Here is a 21357-nt window from a genome sequence, read left to right as displayed (position 1 = left end):
ATATCAGGGGCTTTTGTAATAGATCTAGATTTTGAACCAGTAACTATTTCAGAATATTATTCAATAGCCACTTCACTATAATTGGAACCAGTTACCACAGAGCTCTTATTCTCAGACACATTTTTTGCATTCAGTAGCCTGTCTTTGAGATCAAATGTCATCAATTAAGACATAAATCATGACAATCTTAATTTGATATGAATCGGAAGACCTTCCCAGAATGTTATGCATCAGAATTTCATATATTTTCTATTTATCAGTTTAACAGTTGAGGTGTGTTTTCATGGGAAGTGATAAAGTCATTACAGCTATCAGGCCACTCACAGGCCATGCATTTGAGCAGTTGCAACGTGCAGTTTTCAATGATTCCTCCCCTGGTGCACTGAAATCCTAAGATTGCATTGTTATAAGGCAGCATGCTGGCTGTAAGATTTTTGTGTCATACACACAAAATGCTAGTGTTATTTGAATGCACTTAAATTAAGAAAATAAATAAATGACATTGCCATGATTAGACATACTTTATCTGAAAGGAGGCACTCTTTTCCAAAGAAACATTAACTTTATATTACAACATACAAACAAAAAACAAAGAGCTTTTAGAAATCAATTACACAATTTAAAATTCATGAAATTACCAATGAATGTGATTTGAAAATAATGTTTAAAAAATGTTGCTTATCTTTGAATTGGAATGATAAAAAATGACTTTTTTTTGGTTAAATTTGTATGTCAACATATTTGTTATTTATATTTGCAGTGTGTAACTTTTCTATAATACTGTATACAATATTGTCTATATCAGGACTTCTAAAAGTTTGCAATCTCAACCTGTTGACCCTGACCCTTTTACATTGTGCTATCAGGGATGCGCTGCTATAGGGGATGTGTTGCTATCAGGGATGTGTTGCTATTGGGGATGCGCTGCTATTGGGGATGTGTTGCTATTGGGGATGTGTTGCTATAGGGGATGTGTTGCTATTGGGGATGTGTTGCTATTGGGGATGTGTTGCTATAGGGGATGTGTTGCTATTGGGGATGTGTTGCTATAGGGGATGTGTTGCTATTGGGGATGCGCTGCTATCAGGCATGCGCTGTTATCAGGGATGCGCTGCTATAGGGGATGTGTTGCTATCAGGGATGTGTTGCTATCAGGCATGCGCTGCTATAGGGGATGTGTTGCTATTGGGGATGCGCTGCTATAGGGGATGTGTTGCTATCAGGCATGCGCTGCTATCAGGCATGCGCTGTTATCAGGGATGGGCTGCTATAGGGGATGTGTTGCTATCAGGGATGTGTGAAAACAGGGATGTGTTGCTATCAGGCATGCACTGTTATCAGGGATGCGCTGCTATAGGGGATGCGCTGCTATAGGGGATGTGTTGCTATCAGGGATGCGCTGTTATCAGGGATGCGCTGCTATCAGGGATGCGCTGCTATTGGGGATGTGTTGCTATCAGGCATGTGTTGCTATTGGGGATGCGCTGCTATTGGGGATGTGTTGCTATTGGGGATGTGTTGCTATAGGGGATGTGTTGCTATTGGGGATGGGTTGCTATTGGGGATGTGTTGCTATAGGGGATGTGTTGCTATTGAGGATGTGTTGCTATAGGGGATGTGTTGCTATTGGGGATGCGCTGCTATCAGGCATGCGCTGTTATCAGGGATGCGCTGCTATAGGGGATGTGTTGCTATCAGGGATGTGTTGCTATCAGGGATGTGTTGCTATCAGGCATGCGCTGCTATAGGGGTTGTGTTGCTATTGGGGATGCGCTGCTATAGGGGATGTGTTGCTATCAGGGATGTGTTGCTATAGGGGATGTGTTGCTATAGGGGATGTGTTGCTATTGGGGATGTGTTGCTATAGGGGATGTGTTGCTATTGGGGATGCGCTGCTATCAGGCATGCGCTGTTATCAGGGATGCGCTGCTATAGGGGATGTGTTGCTATCAGGGATGTGTTGCTATCAGGGATGTGTTGCTATCAGGCATGCGCTGTTATCAGGGATGCGCTGCTATAGGGGATGTGTTGCTATAGGGGATGCGCTGCTATAGGGGATGCGCTGCTATTGGGGATGCGCTGCTATCAGGGATGCACTGCTATAGGGGATGCACTGCTCTAGGGGATGTGTTGCTATTGGGGATGTGTTGCTATTGGGGATGCGCTGCTTTAGGGGATGTGTTGCTATCAGGGATGTGTTGCTATAGGGGATGTGTTGCTATAGGGGATGTGTTGCTATAGGGGATGCGCTGTTATCAGGGATGCGCTGCTATAGGGGATGCGCTGCTATAGGGGATGTGTTGCTATAGGGGATGCGCTGCTATTGGGGATGTGTTGCTATCAGGGATGCGCTGCTATAGGGGATGCGCTGCTATAGGGGATGTGTTGCTATCAGGGATGCGCTGCTATAGGGGATGCGCTGCTATAGGGGATGGGCTGGTATAGGGGATGGGCTGGTATCGGGGATGGGCTGCTATTGGGGATGGGCTGCTGTTATCAGGGATGGGCTGCTATCAGGGATGGGCTGCTATCGGGGATGGGCTGGTATAGGGGATGGGCTGGTATCGGGGATGCACTGCTATAGGGGATGGGCTGCTATCAGGGATTGGCTGCTATCAGGGATGGGCTGCTATCGAGTTTATGCTGCTATCAGGGTTGGGCTGCTATCGAGGATGCGCTGCTATCAGGGATGGGCTGGTATCATGGATGGGCTGTTTTTGGAGATGGGCTGATATCGGAGATGGGCTGCTATGGAGGATGGGTTGCTATTGGGGATGGGCTGGTATTGGAGATGGGATACTTTCGGGATGGGCTGCTATTTGGGATGGGCTGCTATCGGGGATGGGCTTCTTTCGTAGATCGGCTACTGTTGATGGGCTGCCTATTGGGGATGGGCTGCTATTAGGATGGGCTGCTATTGGGGATAGGCTGCTATCGGGAAAGGCTGCTATATAATGGTTGTGTATTTTCAGTGTTTTCAAAGGGCCAGATAAGCACCGGTCAGTATCGGTTCCTGGCAAAGAATGGAGGATACGTTTGGATGGTTACCGAAGCAACAGTTATATACAACGGCAAGACACAGAAGCCAGAAAATGTCGTCTGTGTTCACTACGTCCTCAGGTATGGGCTGTCGTGGGGTCTCAGGGTTACTTTCTATACTAAAGTATGCATGATGTAAGTTTGGCCACTGTGGCCAATGATTAGGCGCGTGGTATGATACCAAGAGACATTCAAACACATATGGTATTGGTATATTCTGAAATAAAACCTAAACTATGATTATTCCTAGTTTGATGTTTTACAGGCTATTTTTGTATATAAAAGCATAGCTATATTAAAGTTTTATTCCTAGATTCTTTTAATGTGGTAATGTAAAACATGCAAGGAATCATGTTCTTATGCTTGAAAGGAAGTGACAAGCAATATGCTGTTAACTGTCAATGATTAAGCCTGATTTAGCCCATATTAGAAATGGTGTATGAGTCATACAGCGTCTGACCTACACATTCATTGTAATGTCTTCGTTTTTTCTTGACCTTGATATCTCACTTGCCTTACGACAGACAATTTAAAGACATGCATTAATTTTGCTAGATTGTTTTTTGTATAAAAAGGCTGATTTCTGCATAAACGATATTATAACTTGCATGTCATGTTAAATTAAGTGTTTCAACTACCTGTAACGTGGTAGACACATTAATCAGGTAATCTGGTTTGCCATTGCCAAGTTGTGTTGATTGGAAATTAAGTCAGTTTAGAAACACATAACAGCTTGAATGTTAGGGTCATACACAAGAAATAACATGTTATATCATCTGCACTTTGTTAACAATGCCATATAAATCTGCCCTTTGTTTTAATGGACCATTATGGAAATATGCTGTTAAATTTGGTTCTGGTTAAATGTTAGATGAGCCACAGGTTCCTATTACAGGTTTAATATTGTCACGCTATCATTGCTCATGGGACTAATGAATGCTGGAAGTTGAAACCATTTAGTTCATAAATGCTTCTTAGTAACAGTAATTTACAGTTCAGGGACAAATACATGTGCCAATAAACAAATCCATGTAGCAGTATATTGTTTACATTTAATGGATTTTTCATCATTGCATCGTTTTCACATCAGTTGAAATGTTCTTTGTTGCTATGGTTACAGTCATGTGGAGCAGCATGGACGTGTGCTGGCATCAAGCCAACTAGTGACGTCTGCTCCAGTGGTGAAGCAGGAAGTGTCACCTGCCCACTCTCCCATCACACGCCTCCCGAGCCCCCACGTACCAAGCCCCTGCATGCCCAGCCCTAAACAGGAGGAGCCTGCCAATAGGCCCACCTGTGCAGCCCAGTCCACCACTCGTGTCCAACAGAGAGTGCCAAGGCGTGATGTAAAGGTTGCCGATCTTTTCCACCTTCCAAAGTTCAGCACGGAGGCGGTGTTTGCAAAGAAGACAGATGAAATGGAGGAAGACTTCTTTCCCCTAGACACAAAAAAACGTGAGTTGTCATGCTTTAACCTGAAACTGTCGTGCTCATACCCTTTTGAACCCATGTGCTTTTTCTCCGAGGAATAAATGATTTTATGTCTTCAGATGATTATCACTTTGTGTTAATAATCGTCATGTTTATGCTGGATAGTATCTTTATGTCACGATTTTCACTATGGCAGTAAAAAGGGTATATATGAAGAAATGACTATATATATATGACTTAAGGTGAGATATGATTATGCTGCTGTTATGTAACTTAAGTGTTGTTAGTACTATCTTTCCTCTGTACCCTGTACTTGGTATGTTGTTTTCTGCATAACCTGAAACATGCATGAAATTGTAATGCATTGCATTGTCATAATAAAAAACTGACGTTCTCTTTTCATAGTTGGCAGTTATTACCGGTAACCATGGTTTCGAAATTGGCATTGATTAGCCATGGTTTCAAAATTGAAAGAACTCTATTAACTGAGCTGTGGTTTTAAAAATAATGACAGTTATTAACTGTGGTTTTAAAATCTTAACTGTGGTTTTAAAATTGACAATTATTAACTGTGGTTTTAACAGTCAGGTTTCCAAATCATCTGTTATTAACAGTAGTTTCAAAAATGACAGTTATTTACAGTGTTTGAAAATTTCACACTTTATATTAGCTGTGGGTTTAAAATTGACATTTATAAGCAGTGGTTTCAAAATTGACACTTAAAACTAGGGTTTAAAATTGGCATTAACCTTGGTTTTCCTTGATTGGTTATTTGAGCCAAACTATTTGTTTTTTTATTGTCGCCTCTAATTACTGGTGTACTGTAAGTAACTGTAGTCAGAACAATTTTTACAGGTTATTGTTCGTGTATTACAAATTAAACAAATTTATTCCAAGGAGCTGAATAGTCCTTTGTTTTCTTGTTTAACCTATATATAAGAAGTCTGACAGTAAAAATTATTGTATTAAGTGAGAAAATAATTTAACACACTAGGCTTGGTTTTCCTAAACTTAAGGCTCACTTAAGAAACGCCCTATGTGGCTTTGCCTGATGAAATGTAGTTAAAATTATTTTTCTTCTATTAACATGATTGTATAACAGTCATTTAAAAAAAAATCACTTTATATTCAGCCGCAGGAAACATTGTTACGTCAGTTGAAAATAGAACTAAATTGATTTTGTAATTAAGATTCTGTAAATATAACATGCTCCATATTTTATAAGGTCAATGCTCTTAATTTTAAGTGCCTTGAAGAAAGAAAGAGAAAAGCACTGGTGTTAAAGGCTAAATTGTATTTCTTAGATGCCATTAAAATGGTCTTGTTCTTTGGAGGATGAGATGTGGACCCCTTTTTTCAGTTCCTGACATTTCCTGCTTGGAGATTTCTTGATGGAAGTTGAAATTCAGTGAAAGTCTGAGACGATATCTGAGTTGCCATGGAAACCATGTCACGGTGAACTAGTTCTTGTGACGAAAATGCTAGAACTCTAAAATGACATTGTGCCTTGATCATAGATTTAAAGTTTTCCTCAAAGGATATATTGTTACTGTATGATTAGTTGATTTCTTATGCGTGTGATTGTATGATGTCTGTATTTTCCTGGTTTTCATTTGCTTATCTGATTAAACGGAAGCGAATTAATGTGTTTGAGCAAGAAAAGAATACCAATTATATAATGCTTCAAAAGTTATCTAATTTCCAACATCTGAACACTGTTTATTTTGTTGTTAATTAGCCATGATTAGGACTACTACATAGGCTCTGAATGACGCTTTTAATTAACCAAGTTCTGTTTGTATCCTTATTTATAGTCATTCATTAAAAAATGATAAAAAGTAAAAATGATCAAAAGTAAAAATGATAAAAAGTCAAAATGATAAAAAGTAAAAATATTAAGAGTTCAATACAAATGTTTTAAGCCCGCATTAAACTGATACCTGCACTTAACTGTGTTGAGACAGAAAGTAGACCACTTTTTAATAAAACCATGATATTTTAAGTCTGCTTGCTGAATCTTTAAGCATATACTTAATGATCCAAACAAACGTTTTTGAAACCCCCAAAAAAGAAAAAAGAAATTATCTTAGAATGAAAAGTCAAAGGGAGAGGACAAGAAATTGCAATGTCAGACTTAACAAATAAGGCATGCTTATCAAAAAAAATTGAAATGCACTTCCTACTAGAATATTATCTGGTTAATTTGAATGTCTTTTGCTCTAAGCCTTATTGATGTATGTCTGAAATGAGAATGATTCAAAAATTAACATTTTGCACAAAACACATAAAGAATGGTTTATGAACAAATTTAGGTGCTAACTCTATACTAAAGACTATTGTGTCAAAAATGAGGAATGTTGCTTGAGCGTACCAATAAATGAGATTTCATTATGATGTATTTTCAGATGCATTAAAGATTTAGCATAATATATGCAATGTTTAAATGCCTGTAATTATACTCACATGTAGTTATAACTTGGGGCTATATAGGGGAGCGTTCGTCACATCACGTCATGTCCTGCATTCCATACGCTTATGCCATATTCAATCGGTCCAAAAAAAATCACATGAATCTCCAAAAGCATTGCACCTATACTCATGAAACTTCATAGAAATTTTGGTCAGCATTCAGAAGTAGTGCAGCAGGGGTCTTGTTTGATTATTCACTCAATCTAACAATAGTTTTTGTATTATATAGCTCTAAAAGTATTGATGCACCTACACTCATGAAACTTCATAGGAATGCTACTTAGCAAGGAAAGTTGGTCTTGATTTTTATTCAAAAATATGACATATCACCACTTCTGTGTCCAGGTGGCATCTGGGTTATTCATTACAGCTGTAATAGCTCTAATAATAACTGCATGTATTGCTTCTGTAGATAGATTTCTAACTTAAAGAACTATGTGGCATGATAAAAACTTGTTTTGTGATTGTTTATATGGTGTATTTTGCAAACATGTGTATCTTTTCATCAACATTGTTTAGAGTTATTAATGAATTTACAAATTAAAAGGATACATCCATTTACTGGAAGTTGTTCATTAAGCTGAAATAATGATTATTTTATGCTTGACTATTCGAAGAATATTAAAGGAGAGCTATTCTACTCAACCTGGCGTTGGCATTGGCATCACATCTTGGTTAAAGTTTAGCTTTCAAGTAACTATCAATGCTTTATCTCAGTAACAACTTGATGTATTGGATTGATGCTTAATCCCAGTCGTCACACCTACTAAATATTCAAGTAATTAAGACGACTTTTTGTTGAATATAATGCAAAATATTACCTTTGTTCAAAATTCTGGTTAACGTTTTGTGTGCAAGTTCTATTAAGTGCATATCTCAATATCGGTATTATGTATTTCATTGATAATTTATACAATGCTTTCTAGCCATCAATCATACTTAAACAGCTGAGCATATAGGGCCTGTCTCAAGTCCTCGTATAATACATTATTTTAGTCAACGAGTTCAGGAAATTTGTTTGTAAGATGTTTCAACTTAAAGTAAAATGATGATGGAGAAGATATCCAGTAAAAATCACATCATAAACACTATACTTTTAAAGAAATTTGCTTTCTTTTGATGTCATACCTGGTAAGATGAGGTCATTATTTTGTAATATGTTCATGACATCATCATCAAGTACAGAAAGTGATGAAGCCAAGAGGAAGTATCACATATGGAAAAAGAACTACTTGATTTAAATCATTCTCGATCTTAAACGCAAAATGAGAAATAAACAAATGAGTTGTGGGAATATTACCAATTAAGCAATTATTGTTTCCAATTAAATTGTTTACTAATATGCAGAGTGATTTTGTTATTTTACACATGTGTAATACAGAAAAAGTCATAATGGTTTAATATAATGGAAACATAGTATGTGATAAAACTCTATCTTGCATATTACAATTCAATTTATGGCCCTAGTTTGTATTAGAAATTCTGGCACCATTAAGTCCCTGTCCCTGTCCTACCTGCTAATTAATGTGTCTGAATTCAACTCCAAATAAAGCTTCACAGTCAACAGCTGTAATAAATTAAGCTTGATAAAGTTTGGTAGCTCTTGCCTGATTATATGCAAATATGATGGCCTTTGTTTGGAACAGAAATTCTGGTTAAAGTTTTACATGCAAGAACCATTAAGTCAATATCCCATCAACCACTCAATGGGTTCGATTGAAACTTGAAACAATGCTTTACATTGGAAAGACCTTCTTCCTTAACCCTCTGCATGATTATATGACAATGATTACGCTTGCCATAGTTAAAGAAAAACCTTAAAACAATTGCTCTTCTGGAACCAGTTTTTCAATTTTGATGAAACTTTGCATGAATTTTCCACACATCGACTTTAACTCGAAAGTGTTCAAAGATTTTTGATAAGTCTGTAAACCAGATTAAATTTAGGAAAAAAATCTTTTAAATACATATCTGAGATGGGTTGGTCAGTATTCATGAACCTTTACAGGAAGGTTCATTACATTTATGATTACCAGAATCGTTGTGAAAGTAATGTACTCTTGGTGCTTTGATTCGCAGCTAGTGGTTTTCACTAAAAGTACGAAAATCTGATGGAGATCAATTGATGAACATTTTACAATCGGCAATAATTATGTTAATCTATAGAACTGTCATGCAATGTTAGTGAATAAGGAAACATTCAAAGCATGACCTCAGAACAGGAAATAAAGCATGAAAATAAATAAAATTGTTTTTGAGAGATGTTCAATTTGCCATTTATTTTATATTGTAGTTGAAGTAAACAAAGTAAGTACTGAACAGATAATTTATACTTACCTGTCAGATGTTTCAGTTTCAGTTATGTCATACTTAAATGTATTGAATAAAGGTCTCAATTCATGTATAATTAAATGTATTTAAGGGTTTTATCACTGCTCACCTCTTGTCTTCTTTATGTGTTTCAGATGTGGGCCGTAACGGGCTGCTGGACCTGACCCGTCATGTCCAGCGGGATAGAGATGGTTGCATCCCCCATGACAGGCCTACCCCGACAGCTAAAACAGGTTTAATTCCAGTGTGATTGAATTATGAAATAGTTCCGTTAGATAAAGCTAGTGCAATACGTGTGAGCCCTCTTGTAGCTTAAGTTAACTGATTTTTTTTATTGGGAATGGTATTGATATTTTCCGTCTTTCAGGGGTACTTGTACAACAGTAAATAAATTCTCATGGATTAAAGCATTATAATAGATTTCAAGTCCAAATGATAAACCATGATTCTGCATTACAGGACTGTCCCAGCTGAGCCCATACAGTGAGCGGATGAGGGACCCCAAGAAGGACCCACATCTGGCCCCATTCATCAGGCGGGAACGAAGCCCCTGCACAAGCTCCGGCTTTACAAGCCCAGACCGTCGCTCTCCCGAACAGACAATGGTATGTTAGTTTCACTCACTTAAACGATATCTGTTAAAAAGATAAATGTTTGATATGTTAAAATATCATATTTTATGTCAGACTTGAAATAAGATTGAATGACTTTTTAAAAAAAAAATGGTTTCAAGGTCAAACAATTATAATTTACTTCTCTCTGATAACTCAAAAGTTAAGGGATCTTGCAATAATATCTGTAAAGTTTAAAAGGTCACAGTGGGTATTGGGTGTTGTTTGTATTGACAGAGTGGAGTCCCGAGCCCGCCTGGCTATCTGACCACAATCAACCCAAAGGACATCAGCGCCATGGATAACCTGTTCACAACGCTTGACACCGTTGATCATGATCAGGTATGCCACTAGGTTGGTGCTGTAGCTGATGCTGGTTATAGTGGTGGCTTTAATGAAAATAGCATAAAAATACTGCTGGTGGTGTTGGTGATGATGTTACTTGCCCAACCCATTTGTTCTTTTTGTTTGATTTGATTTAAGTGTGTGTAAATTGTATGTAATTATACCCCCACAAACGAAGTTTGAGGGGGTATATAGGAGTGAGCTTGTCGGTCGGTCGGTTGGTCGGTCTGTCGGTTTTCATGGTTTCCGGACGATAACTCATGAAAGGCTTGACCGAATTGAAAAAATTTTGGTACACAGGTGTAATATCAGAAGATACAGGTCAAGTTCTATATAGGGGCTGGTGGGGCTAAGGTCAAGGTCACTGTTACTAAAAATAGAAAAATGGTTTCCGGACGATAACTCATGAAAGGCTTGGCAGATTTGAACATTTTTGGTACACAGGTGTAACATCAGAAGATACAGGTCAAGTTCGATAGATCCTTCAAAAACTAAATGAGCAAATATTTACCTTAAAAGTAATTGACACTTGGAAAGATGAACAAACAAAACAAATCCAGCATGCTTCATTTGAACCAGATGCCAGTGGAATACCAGCAGAACTGAAGTATGGCATATTTGCCACAGTAGTGCTTACTACAAATATTGACCTGTCAAATGGACTTGGTTAATTCGGCTACAGGAACAGTCCCGGGATTTATTCCCAGGTGGATAAGGATGCATTCAAGCCCAAATATGTACTTGTAAAATTTGATGATGATCGTGTTGGAAGAAAAGCTCATGAATGCTCTAGATGTCTTATTCCAGAAGAGATCAGCTAGAGCATCAGCTAGTTTTTCTTGTCAGCAGTTTAACTTCTAAATTACTCAACAGATTTAAATAAAACAATACATGCATGATAAAAGAAGATGCAGTGTGCAATAACCTTGGAGTTATGGCCTCTTTTCAAAGGAATGGTTTGCCATTCCTGTGTCCAGGCGGCATTATTAATATGATTAAACTAAATTGGTTGTATGAATAGTGGCTGTAGTGGATGATGTTGCTTGTGAGGTTGGTAATGGTGGTGCTAGTGATGATGATTGTTGCTTTGCTAAAAGGATTGGTAGTTTCGTTTTTATTATGATGGTGTTGTTGATTAGGATTCCACATTGGGGTGAGGGATATTGAGGAAATTTCAGTGGTGCAAAAGATACTACAGGCAAAAATTACATTGGTTTACATAAGTATGTGTTTCACATTTTAAAGTGCATGGTTTATTTTCAGGACATAGACTTTGAGATGCGAGCTCCATACATCCCAATGGCGGCTGAGGAGGACCACATCCTGATTGAGCCGCCCAGTGACACCTACCTGAACATGGGCACAGACTTCAACCCTGGGTATATATCATATGTACATATACTACAGCCCTTTCTTTAAAGAAAATATTGATATGAACTACTTTAGTCATCATATGGTTGAAGATTATCGACATTCTACAGCCCTTTCTTTGAAAAAAATATTGATATGAACTACTTTAGTCATCTTATGGTTGGTAAGTGGTTTATTTGGTCTGCTGGTCAGATAACTGGCAAATCTATAAAACCCTATGCCTGGTATAACCTTACGTCTCGTCAATGTGGTATGTTTTAGCCAGATTGTAATACCCTATGCCTCTTCAATGTGGTATGTATTAGCCAGTTCATATCATATTTTGCCTGGTAAATGTGGTATATATTCGCCAGTTAGTATCAACCAATGCCTGGTCAATGTGGTATATATTAGCCAGTTCATGTTAACCAATGCCTTGTCAATGTGGTATATATCAGACAGTTCATGTTAACCAATGCCTGGTCAATGTGGTAAATATAAGCCAGTTCATGTTAACCGATGCTTGGTCAATGTGGTATATATTAGCCAGTTTATGTTAACCAATGCCTGGTCAATGTGGTAAATATTAGCCAGTTGATATTAACCTATGCCTGGTCAATGTGGTAAATATAAGCCAGTTCGTATCTACCAGTGCCTGCTGAATGTGGTATATTTTAGCCAGCTCATGTTAACCAATGCCTGGTCAATGTGGTATATTTTAGCCAGTTTATGTTAACCAATGCCTGGTCAATGTGGTATATATTAGCCAGTTGATATTAACCTATGCCTGGTCAATGTGCTATAAATAATCCAGTTCATATTAGCCTCTGCCTGAATGGTGTGGTATTTATTAACCAGTTGATATTAACCTGGTAAGTGTGGTATACATGTTCCAGTTCATATTAACCTATGCCTGGTCAATGTGGTTTATATTAGCCTTACAGTCTGACAGACAACAAACGTCGCAAACAGTTCTCTTAAATTCAACAATTTACCTCATAGGAAATGTCATATACAATCATATAATAATACAAAGCCAAAAAAAATGATTTAGCTCAATAAGGGACATTCTGTGTTCTCTAGTGATAATTGCTCACAGAAGTTCAACATGAAACACAAGTTCTGTGTTCTCTAGTGATAATTGCTCACAGAAGTTCAACATAAAACACAAGTTCTGTGTTCTCTAGTGATAATTGCTCACAGAAGTTCAACATAAAACACAAGTTCTGTGTTCTCTAGTGATAATTGCTCTCAGAAGTTCAACATGAAACACAAGTTCTGTGTTCTCTAGTGATAATTGCTCTCAGAAGTTCAACATGAAACACAAGTTCTGTGTTCTCTAGTGATAATTGCTCACAGAAGTTCAACATGAAACACAAGTTCTGTGTTCTCTAGTGATAATTGCTCACAGAAGTTCAACATGAAACACAAGTTCTGTGTTCTCTAGTGATAATTGCTCACAGAAGTTCAACATGAAACACAAGTTCTGTGTTCTCTAGTGATAATTGCTCACAGAAGTTCAACATGAAACACAAGTTCTGTGTTCTCTAGTGATAATTGCTCACAGAAGTTCAACATGAAACACAAGTTCTGTGTTCTCTAGTGATAATTGCTCACAGAAGTTCGACATGAAACACAAGTTCTGTGTTCTCTAGTGATAATTGCTCACAGAAGTTCGACATGAAACACAAGTTCTGTGTTCTCTAGTGATAATTGCTCACAGAAGTTCAACATGAAACACAAGTTCTGTGTTCTCTAGTGATAATTGCTCACAGAAGTTCGACATGAAACACAAGTTCTGTGTTCTCTAGTGATAATTGCTCACAGAAGTTCGACATGAAACACAAGTTCTGTGTTCTCTAGTGATAATTGCTCACAGAAGTTCGACATGAAACACAAGTTCTGTGTTCTCTAGTGATAATTGCTCACAGAAGTTCGACATGAAACACAAGTTCTGTGTTCTCTAGTGATAATTGCTCACAGAAGTTCGACATGAAACACAAGTTCTGTGTTCTCTAGTGATAATTGCTCACAGAAGTTCGACATGAAACACAAGTTCTGTGTTCTCTAGTGATAATTGCTCACAGAAGTTCGACATGAAACACAAGTTCTGTGTTCTCTAGTGATAATTGCTCACAGAAGTTTGACATGAAACACAAGTTCTGTGTTCTCTAGTGATAATTGCTCACAGAAGTTCGACATGAAACACAAGTTCTGTGTTCTCTAGTGATAATTGCTCACAGAAGTTCGACATGAAACACAAATTCTGTGTTCTCTAGTGATAATTGCTCACAGAAGTTCGACATGAAACACAAGTTCTGTGTTCTCTAGTGATAATTGCTCACAGAAGTTCAACATGAAACACAAGTTCTGTGTTCTCTAGTGATAATTGCTCACAGAAGTTCAACATGAAACACAAGTTCTGTGTTCTCTAGTGATAATTGCTCACAGAAGTTCAACATGAAACACAAGTTCTGTGTTCTCTAGTGATAATTGCTCACAGAAGTTCAACATGAAACACAAGTTCTGTGTTCTCTAGTGATAATTGCTCACAGAAGTTCAACATGAAACACAAGTTCTGTGTTCTCTAGTGATAATTGCTCTCAGAAGTTCAACATGAAACACAAGTTCTGTGTTCTCTAGTGATAATTGCTCACAGAAGTTCAACATGAAACACAAGTTCTGTGTTCTCTAGTGATAATTGCTCACAGAAGTTCAACATGAAACACAAGTTCTGTGTTCTCTAGTGATAATTGCTCACAGAAGTTCAACATGAAACACAAGTATTGTGTTCTCTAGTGGTAATTGCTCACAGAAGTTCGACATGAAACACAAGTTCTGTGTTCTCTAGTGGTAATTGCTCACAGAAGTTCGACATGAAACACAAGTTCTGTGTTTTCTTGTGATAATTGCTCACAGAAGTTCAACATGAAACACAAGTTCTGTGTTCTCTAGTGATAATTGCTCACAGAAGTTCAACATGAAACACAAGTTCTGTGTTCTCTAGTGATAATTGCTCACAGAAGTTCAACATGAAACACAAGTTCTGTGTTCTCTAGTGATAATTGCTCACAGAAGTTCAACATGAAACACAAGTATTGTGTTCTCTAGTGGTAATTGCTCACAGAAGTTCGACATGAAACACAAGTTCTGTGTTCTCTTGTGGTAATTGCTCACAGAAGTTCGACATGAAACACACGTTCTGTGTTTTCTTGTGATAATTGCTCACAGAAGTTCGACATGAAACACACGTTTTGTGTTTTCTGGTGTAATTGCTCACAGTAGTTCAATATGAAACACAAGTTCTGTGTTTTCTTGTGGTAATTGCTCACAGTAGTTCAACATGAAACACAAGTTCTGGTCCCAATTTCTTGAAATTTCTTAAGCATTACAAGCTTATGTCTCTTATTTAAATTAGCCAAATTGCTTACTCAAACTTGATTTTACAAAATAAACAACTGTTAATCGGGATTAGCATCTAGTTTCTTTTAAAAGTCCCAGATTTCTTAAAAAATAAGATATTGAATTTTTTTTATACCAAAACACAAATAGTGAACTTTGCTTAATCCTGTTATAAGAGGCTTAATATGGTTCATGAATTTGGGGCCTGTGTACTGAAGGAAATTTCCCTTCCTCAGAATTATATAAATCATTATTTAGCTTAAGGATTGTGGATGTTTTCTCAATTGGAGTGTTTACTTTGTTTTCCATGCATTTACTTTATGTGAGGACTGTATCTGTTGACTACATAGATCAGTGTGGCACTGATATATATGGTTCTAACATAATGCAGTGTCACTGTGGTGTACTCCATAACCTTTTTGTACTGTTCACTGACGTATTGTCATCAGTTTGTTTCATCAAATTATTGGTTCCGTTGGAAAAAAAATGTCCGCTAATATATCTGAATATTCCCTAGAAGATCAATAGGAATGTTTTTGTCTTTAAATAGGAAAGTTTTTCTCTTGCCAACAACTCTAGGCATATAAATCAGTCAGAAGATTATTTTACTGAGATAACTTCATTATGGTCTTAAGTGAGGTATGGGTCCCCTAGATTTACTTTACAGCTTCTCCCTTTTGTGGGCCTTTAAGTTCGAATAAAAAATTGTCATGTTAGAGTTAGAGGTCTAATTTGAAGACCACAGAAATTTTGATTTTTTAATTTAAAGTTGATAAAAGCTCCAATATTGTAAAATTAATGCAATTGTTATTGTTTTAGCTACAAAGATTGATTTCTTTAGTTGAAATTCTTCTCGAATTGCATACAAGCATGTCATCAAGAATAAACATCCCAGGGTTAAATTCTGGCAAAAGTAGAAAACACAAGCTGGCCTTTCATGCTGCTGTTGATTTCTGGATATGAATCTTTTGGATGTATGTTTATCAAAAACTGAATTGCACAGATTACAGTATTCCCTGCAATGTATTGTGTACTTGAGGATGAGTTGTGTATCGGGCTGTCAGCATCTCCCCATTGATCCTCCACATTGACAGGTCTGCTCATGAAATCACTCTTAAGCTTGCTAATAACTGTTTTTGCATTCAAGCTAAGATGAATTTGTTTGCATATATTTGTATAAACGAATCTGTTCAAGAAAATAAACATCTCAAAAACTAATGCATGATGCGTATACTTTCAGGATATTTGGTTGCACGGAGAGCGTGTTCAGCCTGAAGGATGACATCTATGAGGGGGTAGGGCCAGAGAAGCGGTCAATGTCCACCCGTGACATGATAGGGGACAGTACAGTGAAGAAGAGCATTGAGCGGCCCCAGGACCAGATGACGATGAAGATGAAGCGGCCCCTGGACCGGAGCTGCCTAGAAAAGGGGCCTCCTGCACCCAAAATCCTCAAGTATCAGCCTGCTTTCCACATTTCTCCCAATCCAGGTACAGCTCATATGATTCCCAGTTTGCTCTGTGGGACTTCTGTTTGTATATTATGGCCTGTATAATGTTTATGTAGGTATTACATTTAATGTAACATACGTGTATGTCTAAGATTTTGATAGACTGTAACATGTACAGAGATGGTTCAAGATTCCATGGATTGTAACATGCATGCTTAGGTCTTAAATTTTATGGACTGTAACATATATGTAGGTCCTAGATGTTAATTAGCTGTGATATGTATGGAGATGGTCTTAGTTTTCATGTAGGTTTTAATGGATTAAGTGCATAAATTACATAATTCAAAACATTAGTAGCTTCACATGTTTTGAGATACAGGTTACTTTATTCTTTTTTCTAATACAAGTGTAGTTTCTACATTAATTTTCTATGTAAGAACATAATGTCATTTATGTCATTCACTAGACTCTGACTGTTTTTACAATGATTATCAGTTTGTTTCAAATGTCTTGGGAAGATTAAAGTCTGGTATGTTTGTATTTCAGTGATGAGGCCGAGGAGAGACAGCAGTGTACTGATGAACCTCCTACTGCGAGGGGAGGATGCCGTTCATGGATACATCGTACCTAACAAACAGGTACAATCAATAAATATTCTTACATTTAAAGTTTATTTCTTTGTAACAGACTGCAAAAATTGTTGTGTGCATATGAAAGCGATCAAACCACGACCTCTCAATCTGGAGACGGACGCTGTACTGTGTTGCTATAAAAGCTGGCTGTAAAGTGAAGCAGTAAAATGGCCACCATTTACATATGGAAAAACTTCCGCCTCCATTATCAAATTCATTCTGTGCTACCAAGATCAGTTTGTAATAAACTAGCAGCTTATTGTGCAACGTAAGTTATGAAATGTAAAAGACTACAAATATTGCGATGTGCACCTGTCCGTGATCGAACTCAAGACCTGCAGACAGACACACTACCACATCGCTATAAAAGCTAGCTCAATAGCGAAACAGTATAAGTGTCGCTATAAACATATCAAATACCAAGTCTTCATCTACTATATTTATATTTTCCCTTTTTCTGATAGTTTTTTAATTTTCGCTTTTACTGAACATTTTACAAGATGCATAGGTCAATATTAAACCTGGACATCTTTGTTTAAAGCTTTCAGTCTTGTCAAGCCATAGATGTACTATGCATGAAAGAGCAACATGTGTCCACGAAGGGTATTAATGACTTTATGTAGTCTGTGAAGTAGCTTAGTCAGTGTTGTAAATCTTCTTGTTTAAATCATTAAGAAAAATGCTTTTCCCTGTCAAGTCATGTGGGTTAAGACATTACAATTAATGTGTTCAAGTCCTTTATTATTGTTCCAGAACATATCACAGTCAAAAGGCAGGCATAATGGTCAGTTGACGAGCCATGACATTGAGGTGAATGCTCCAAGCAACACGCGAGGTCTGCTCTACGGGATGGACCTCGTAAACGCGCTCAATATGGCCCGCAAGTGACCCGTGTCACTGGTGACATATTCGCACTGCTAGAAACACTGACACTGGAGATTGACATTAATTACATTGGTTTCTGTTATACATTTTTTGACAATCTTGCATCACTTTCTTTGAGGGAAACAGGAGTTGAAAGTGCTTCTCTTTTGAGTTATTCACCCATAGTTTAGTGGTTTTTGTTATACCTTTTTTGACAAATTTCGTCACCTGCTTTGAGGGAAAAAGGATTAAAAGTGCTTCTGTTCATGTAAAAACAAATTGAAAGATTTGGACATAAAGTTCGCAGATATGGTATTAAAGGATGTGTGGAATAAAAAACATTTTGGAAAAGTAGTTATAGGTTTGAGGGGTGAATGCGAAAAGGTGCTATCTCCTTCTTTATGTTATGTCACATAGAACTTTTTCGCATTCACTCCTTGAGGTGTTACTGGTAGCTGTGAGAATCTCTGTTATTGTGACCTGTTTTTTATGTGTTTATAAACTCATTCTATTTTGTCATAATAGCCACTCTTAGGGTACAAATAGTGCATTTTTTTATTGAGAATTTTGGCTGAAAAAAACAGAAAACTAACCATTTTATTTTAAGCCAATCATAGATTGTTTTTATTGAATGTTAACTTCATTATTAAGTATTCCTAATTTAACTCTTCAGAAATGTCATGAAGTCTCTGTCCTGGTTTCTCGTGACAATGAATACTACAATAAAAAATGATCAAATGTTTTTTAATAGTTTTGATTTATTCCTCAGAAGCTACTAAGTGATATTTCGTTACTTTTGTTTTGTAGTGTTATTTTTAATGAGAACTAGTAACATGGTGATATTGTAATTATTAGTGATGCACACTTTTGATAAGTTGTATATATTTTGTATCTTACCATTCTATCCACATGGATCTACGACTACATAGTTTAAACACTAGTACAGCTTTTAGGCATAATATTCATCTGTAATAGTTGTTTATTTAAGCCATTCAAATCATTTGTAATGTGTAAATGAACAAGAAAAAAGTCATTCTCAACTTTTCTTTTATTTCTTTATTCATGCTTATCTTAAATTAGCTTAGTGACTAATTAAAAAATTAACCCCTGTCATCTAAAAACCCAAGAAGTGATTCCTTTATATTTGATTAAAAAATAAGAATTTCTGCTGAGTATTTAAGTACATTGTTCTTAATTTTGTGCAAATTGTCAGTTGAACTTCTACAGCTATTATCCCCATAAACACTGTCTTGCTGTGAATACTGGTAAACAGTTTCCATGGCAATAACAAGAAACAATCTCGCTGTAGCAGTGGAAAGTGGTAAACACCTACTTAAGTATTGAAAGCCCACAATATATCTCAGGAGATTTTATCATTTAGTGCCATGTGTAGTGTTGTCCAAAGATCAAATTAATTCCCTTTTTACTGTGTCTAGAATAGTTTTCCTGTTGACCAGCCTGGTGCCAATTTCTCAAAAAATCTCAATTAATTGAAATAAAGAATTTGTTTATCGTGATGATTATAAAATGAGAATGTTACCCAAATTAGGGTATACAAAAACAAAATTGTGTGCCTCTGCAAGTTAGAAGGGACTTATGATAGTTTGAGAAATATGGGCCAGTAGATTCCTCACACCTTTAATTTAAGGTATAACAAAAGTTATTTACAATGCATGCCAGTTTCAAATATTGTATATGAGATTGCCAGTGTATTATCCTACCGTGTTACTGATCATTTATGCTATTACTTAATAAGTATACGTTGTCATTGAATTAGTATTGTCCAGACAATATGTTAATACATAACTATAGAGATGATAATATCACCACATGCTATAGAGCTTTTTGCACTGGTATGTACTTTTCTGGCTTTTTAGTGTTAGATATTTTGTGTATATTGTAAAGGTTTTGATGAAAAGTGTATGAAAAAAAGACAAAAAAAAAAGATAAAAAAAAGAGAAAATTAATAAAAAAAAAGTATTATTCATTGAAAATAATCATCTATCATGACTCAAGTTTGATCCAACATATTTCATTTCTACATCTGAAAGCTGTAAATTTACGTCATGTTTCGCTGAAGATCTCTCCAAGTTCTCTATGTATAGTTGTCACATGACATGACCTGACTTCTCCATGGAAACTTACAGGGCATTCATGTAAATGGAACAATGTTTGAACTGAGTTTAGCTAAGCTTAATTTCATTGGACATTGCTTATTACTTGTAATTATGTTGATAAAAGCTAATATGCTGTAGTGGATAGTGTTTGATATTTAATTTATTGGACAGAAATATTCTGAACATCTTAGGCCATATTTAATAAATAGATTGGCATTTTCAGACCGACTCACAAGAATATTTGCGATCACAACTTTTATCAGCCTCTCCATTGGTCATATTTTTTTTCTCTCTTCCTAACTGTAAATTTACCCTTTAGGGAGTAAAAATAAAAATCTAAAAAAAAAAATCGACCTACCAACACTTAAAATGGGGAAAGGGAATGCTGAACTATTTATTTGATGTGGTCATAAATGTCTTAATTATTTTGACATTTTATTGTATATATAACAGCAATGTTTATTTTAACATTTTTTTTGTTTCAAGCGAATTTATTTTAAATACGTACGATCAGTTAAATGTTCCATAAAAAGTGCTGCAATTTCCCATTTGTTTCACAAGAAAACTGTACCTTTAATGTTACTATTATCCCTCAATCTTTTACCCCTCCCTTGAGTCTACAACCTGTATGATATTTTACCTTGTAATTATTTGTTTTTGAGATGCAAGTGATTGGATATACAAGATCGTTGTAGCCTTGTTGTAGCTGTGCTACAGTAGTGGTTCTCTCTCCATCACTTTACAGTTGTACTCAATAAAGTATTGTCTGGAACCATGGACTTGTTGTGTTTATCAACTCTTCTGTCACGTCACACTTGTATGATACCGTCACACTAGTATGATACCGTCACACTAGTATGATACTGTCACACTTGTATGATACCGTCACACTTGTATGATGCCGTCACACTAGTATGATACTGTCACACTTGTATGATACCGTCACACTTGTATGATGCCGTCACACTTGTATGATACCGTCACACTAGTATGATGCCGTCACACTTGTATGATGCCGTCACACTTGTATGATGCCGTCACACTTGTATGATGCCGTCACACTAGTATGATGCCGTCACACTTGTATGATGCCGTCACACTAGTATGATGCCCTCACACTTGTATGATACCGTCACACTTGTATGATGCCGTCACACTTGTATGATGCCGTCACACTAGTATGATGCCGTCACACTTGTATGATGCTCGTCACACTTGTATGATACCGTCACACTAGTATGATGCCGTCACACTTGTATGATGCCGTCACACTTGTATGATGCCGTCACACTTGTATGATGCCGTCACACTAGTA

General features: G+C 36.8%; 1 protein-coding gene across 2 annotated transcripts in view; it reads left to right on the top strand.

The window, feature by feature from the left end:
- LOC128207715 (hypoxia-inducible factor 1-alpha-like) overlaps positions 1-20814 on the top strand; it is a 60025-nt gene extending 39211 nt beyond the window's left edge. For both annotated transcript variants that reach the window (XM_052910808.1, XM_052910809.1), the window contains exons 7-15: positions 2973-3120; positions 4160-4494; positions 9405-9503; positions 9730-9875; positions 10119-10223; positions 11490-11605; positions 16219-16469; positions 16976-17067; positions 17815-20814. In XM_052910808.1, coding sequence (XP_052766768.1) covers positions 2973-3120; positions 4160-4494; positions 9405-9503; positions 9730-9875; positions 10119-10223; positions 11490-11605; positions 16219-16469; positions 16976-17067; positions 17815-17949 — 1427 coding nt within the window. In that variant the 3' untranslated portion in view covers positions 17950-20814. The remainder of the gene's footprint in view (positions 1-2972; positions 3121-4159; positions 4495-9404; positions 9504-9729; positions 9876-10118; positions 10224-11489; positions 11606-16218; positions 16470-16975; positions 17068-17814) is intronic.
- The last annotated feature ends 543 nt before the right edge of the window (positions 20815-21357 follow it).

This window comes from Mya arenaria, chromosome 11, assembly GCF_026914265.1.
Source record: "Mya arenaria isolate MELC-2E11 chromosome 11, ASM2691426v1".
NCBI lineage: Eukaryota > Metazoa > Mollusca > Bivalvia > Myida > Myidae > Mya > Mya arenaria.
Note: the sequence above shows the minus strand (reverse complement) of the source record. Positions and strands in the feature narration are given on the sequence as shown.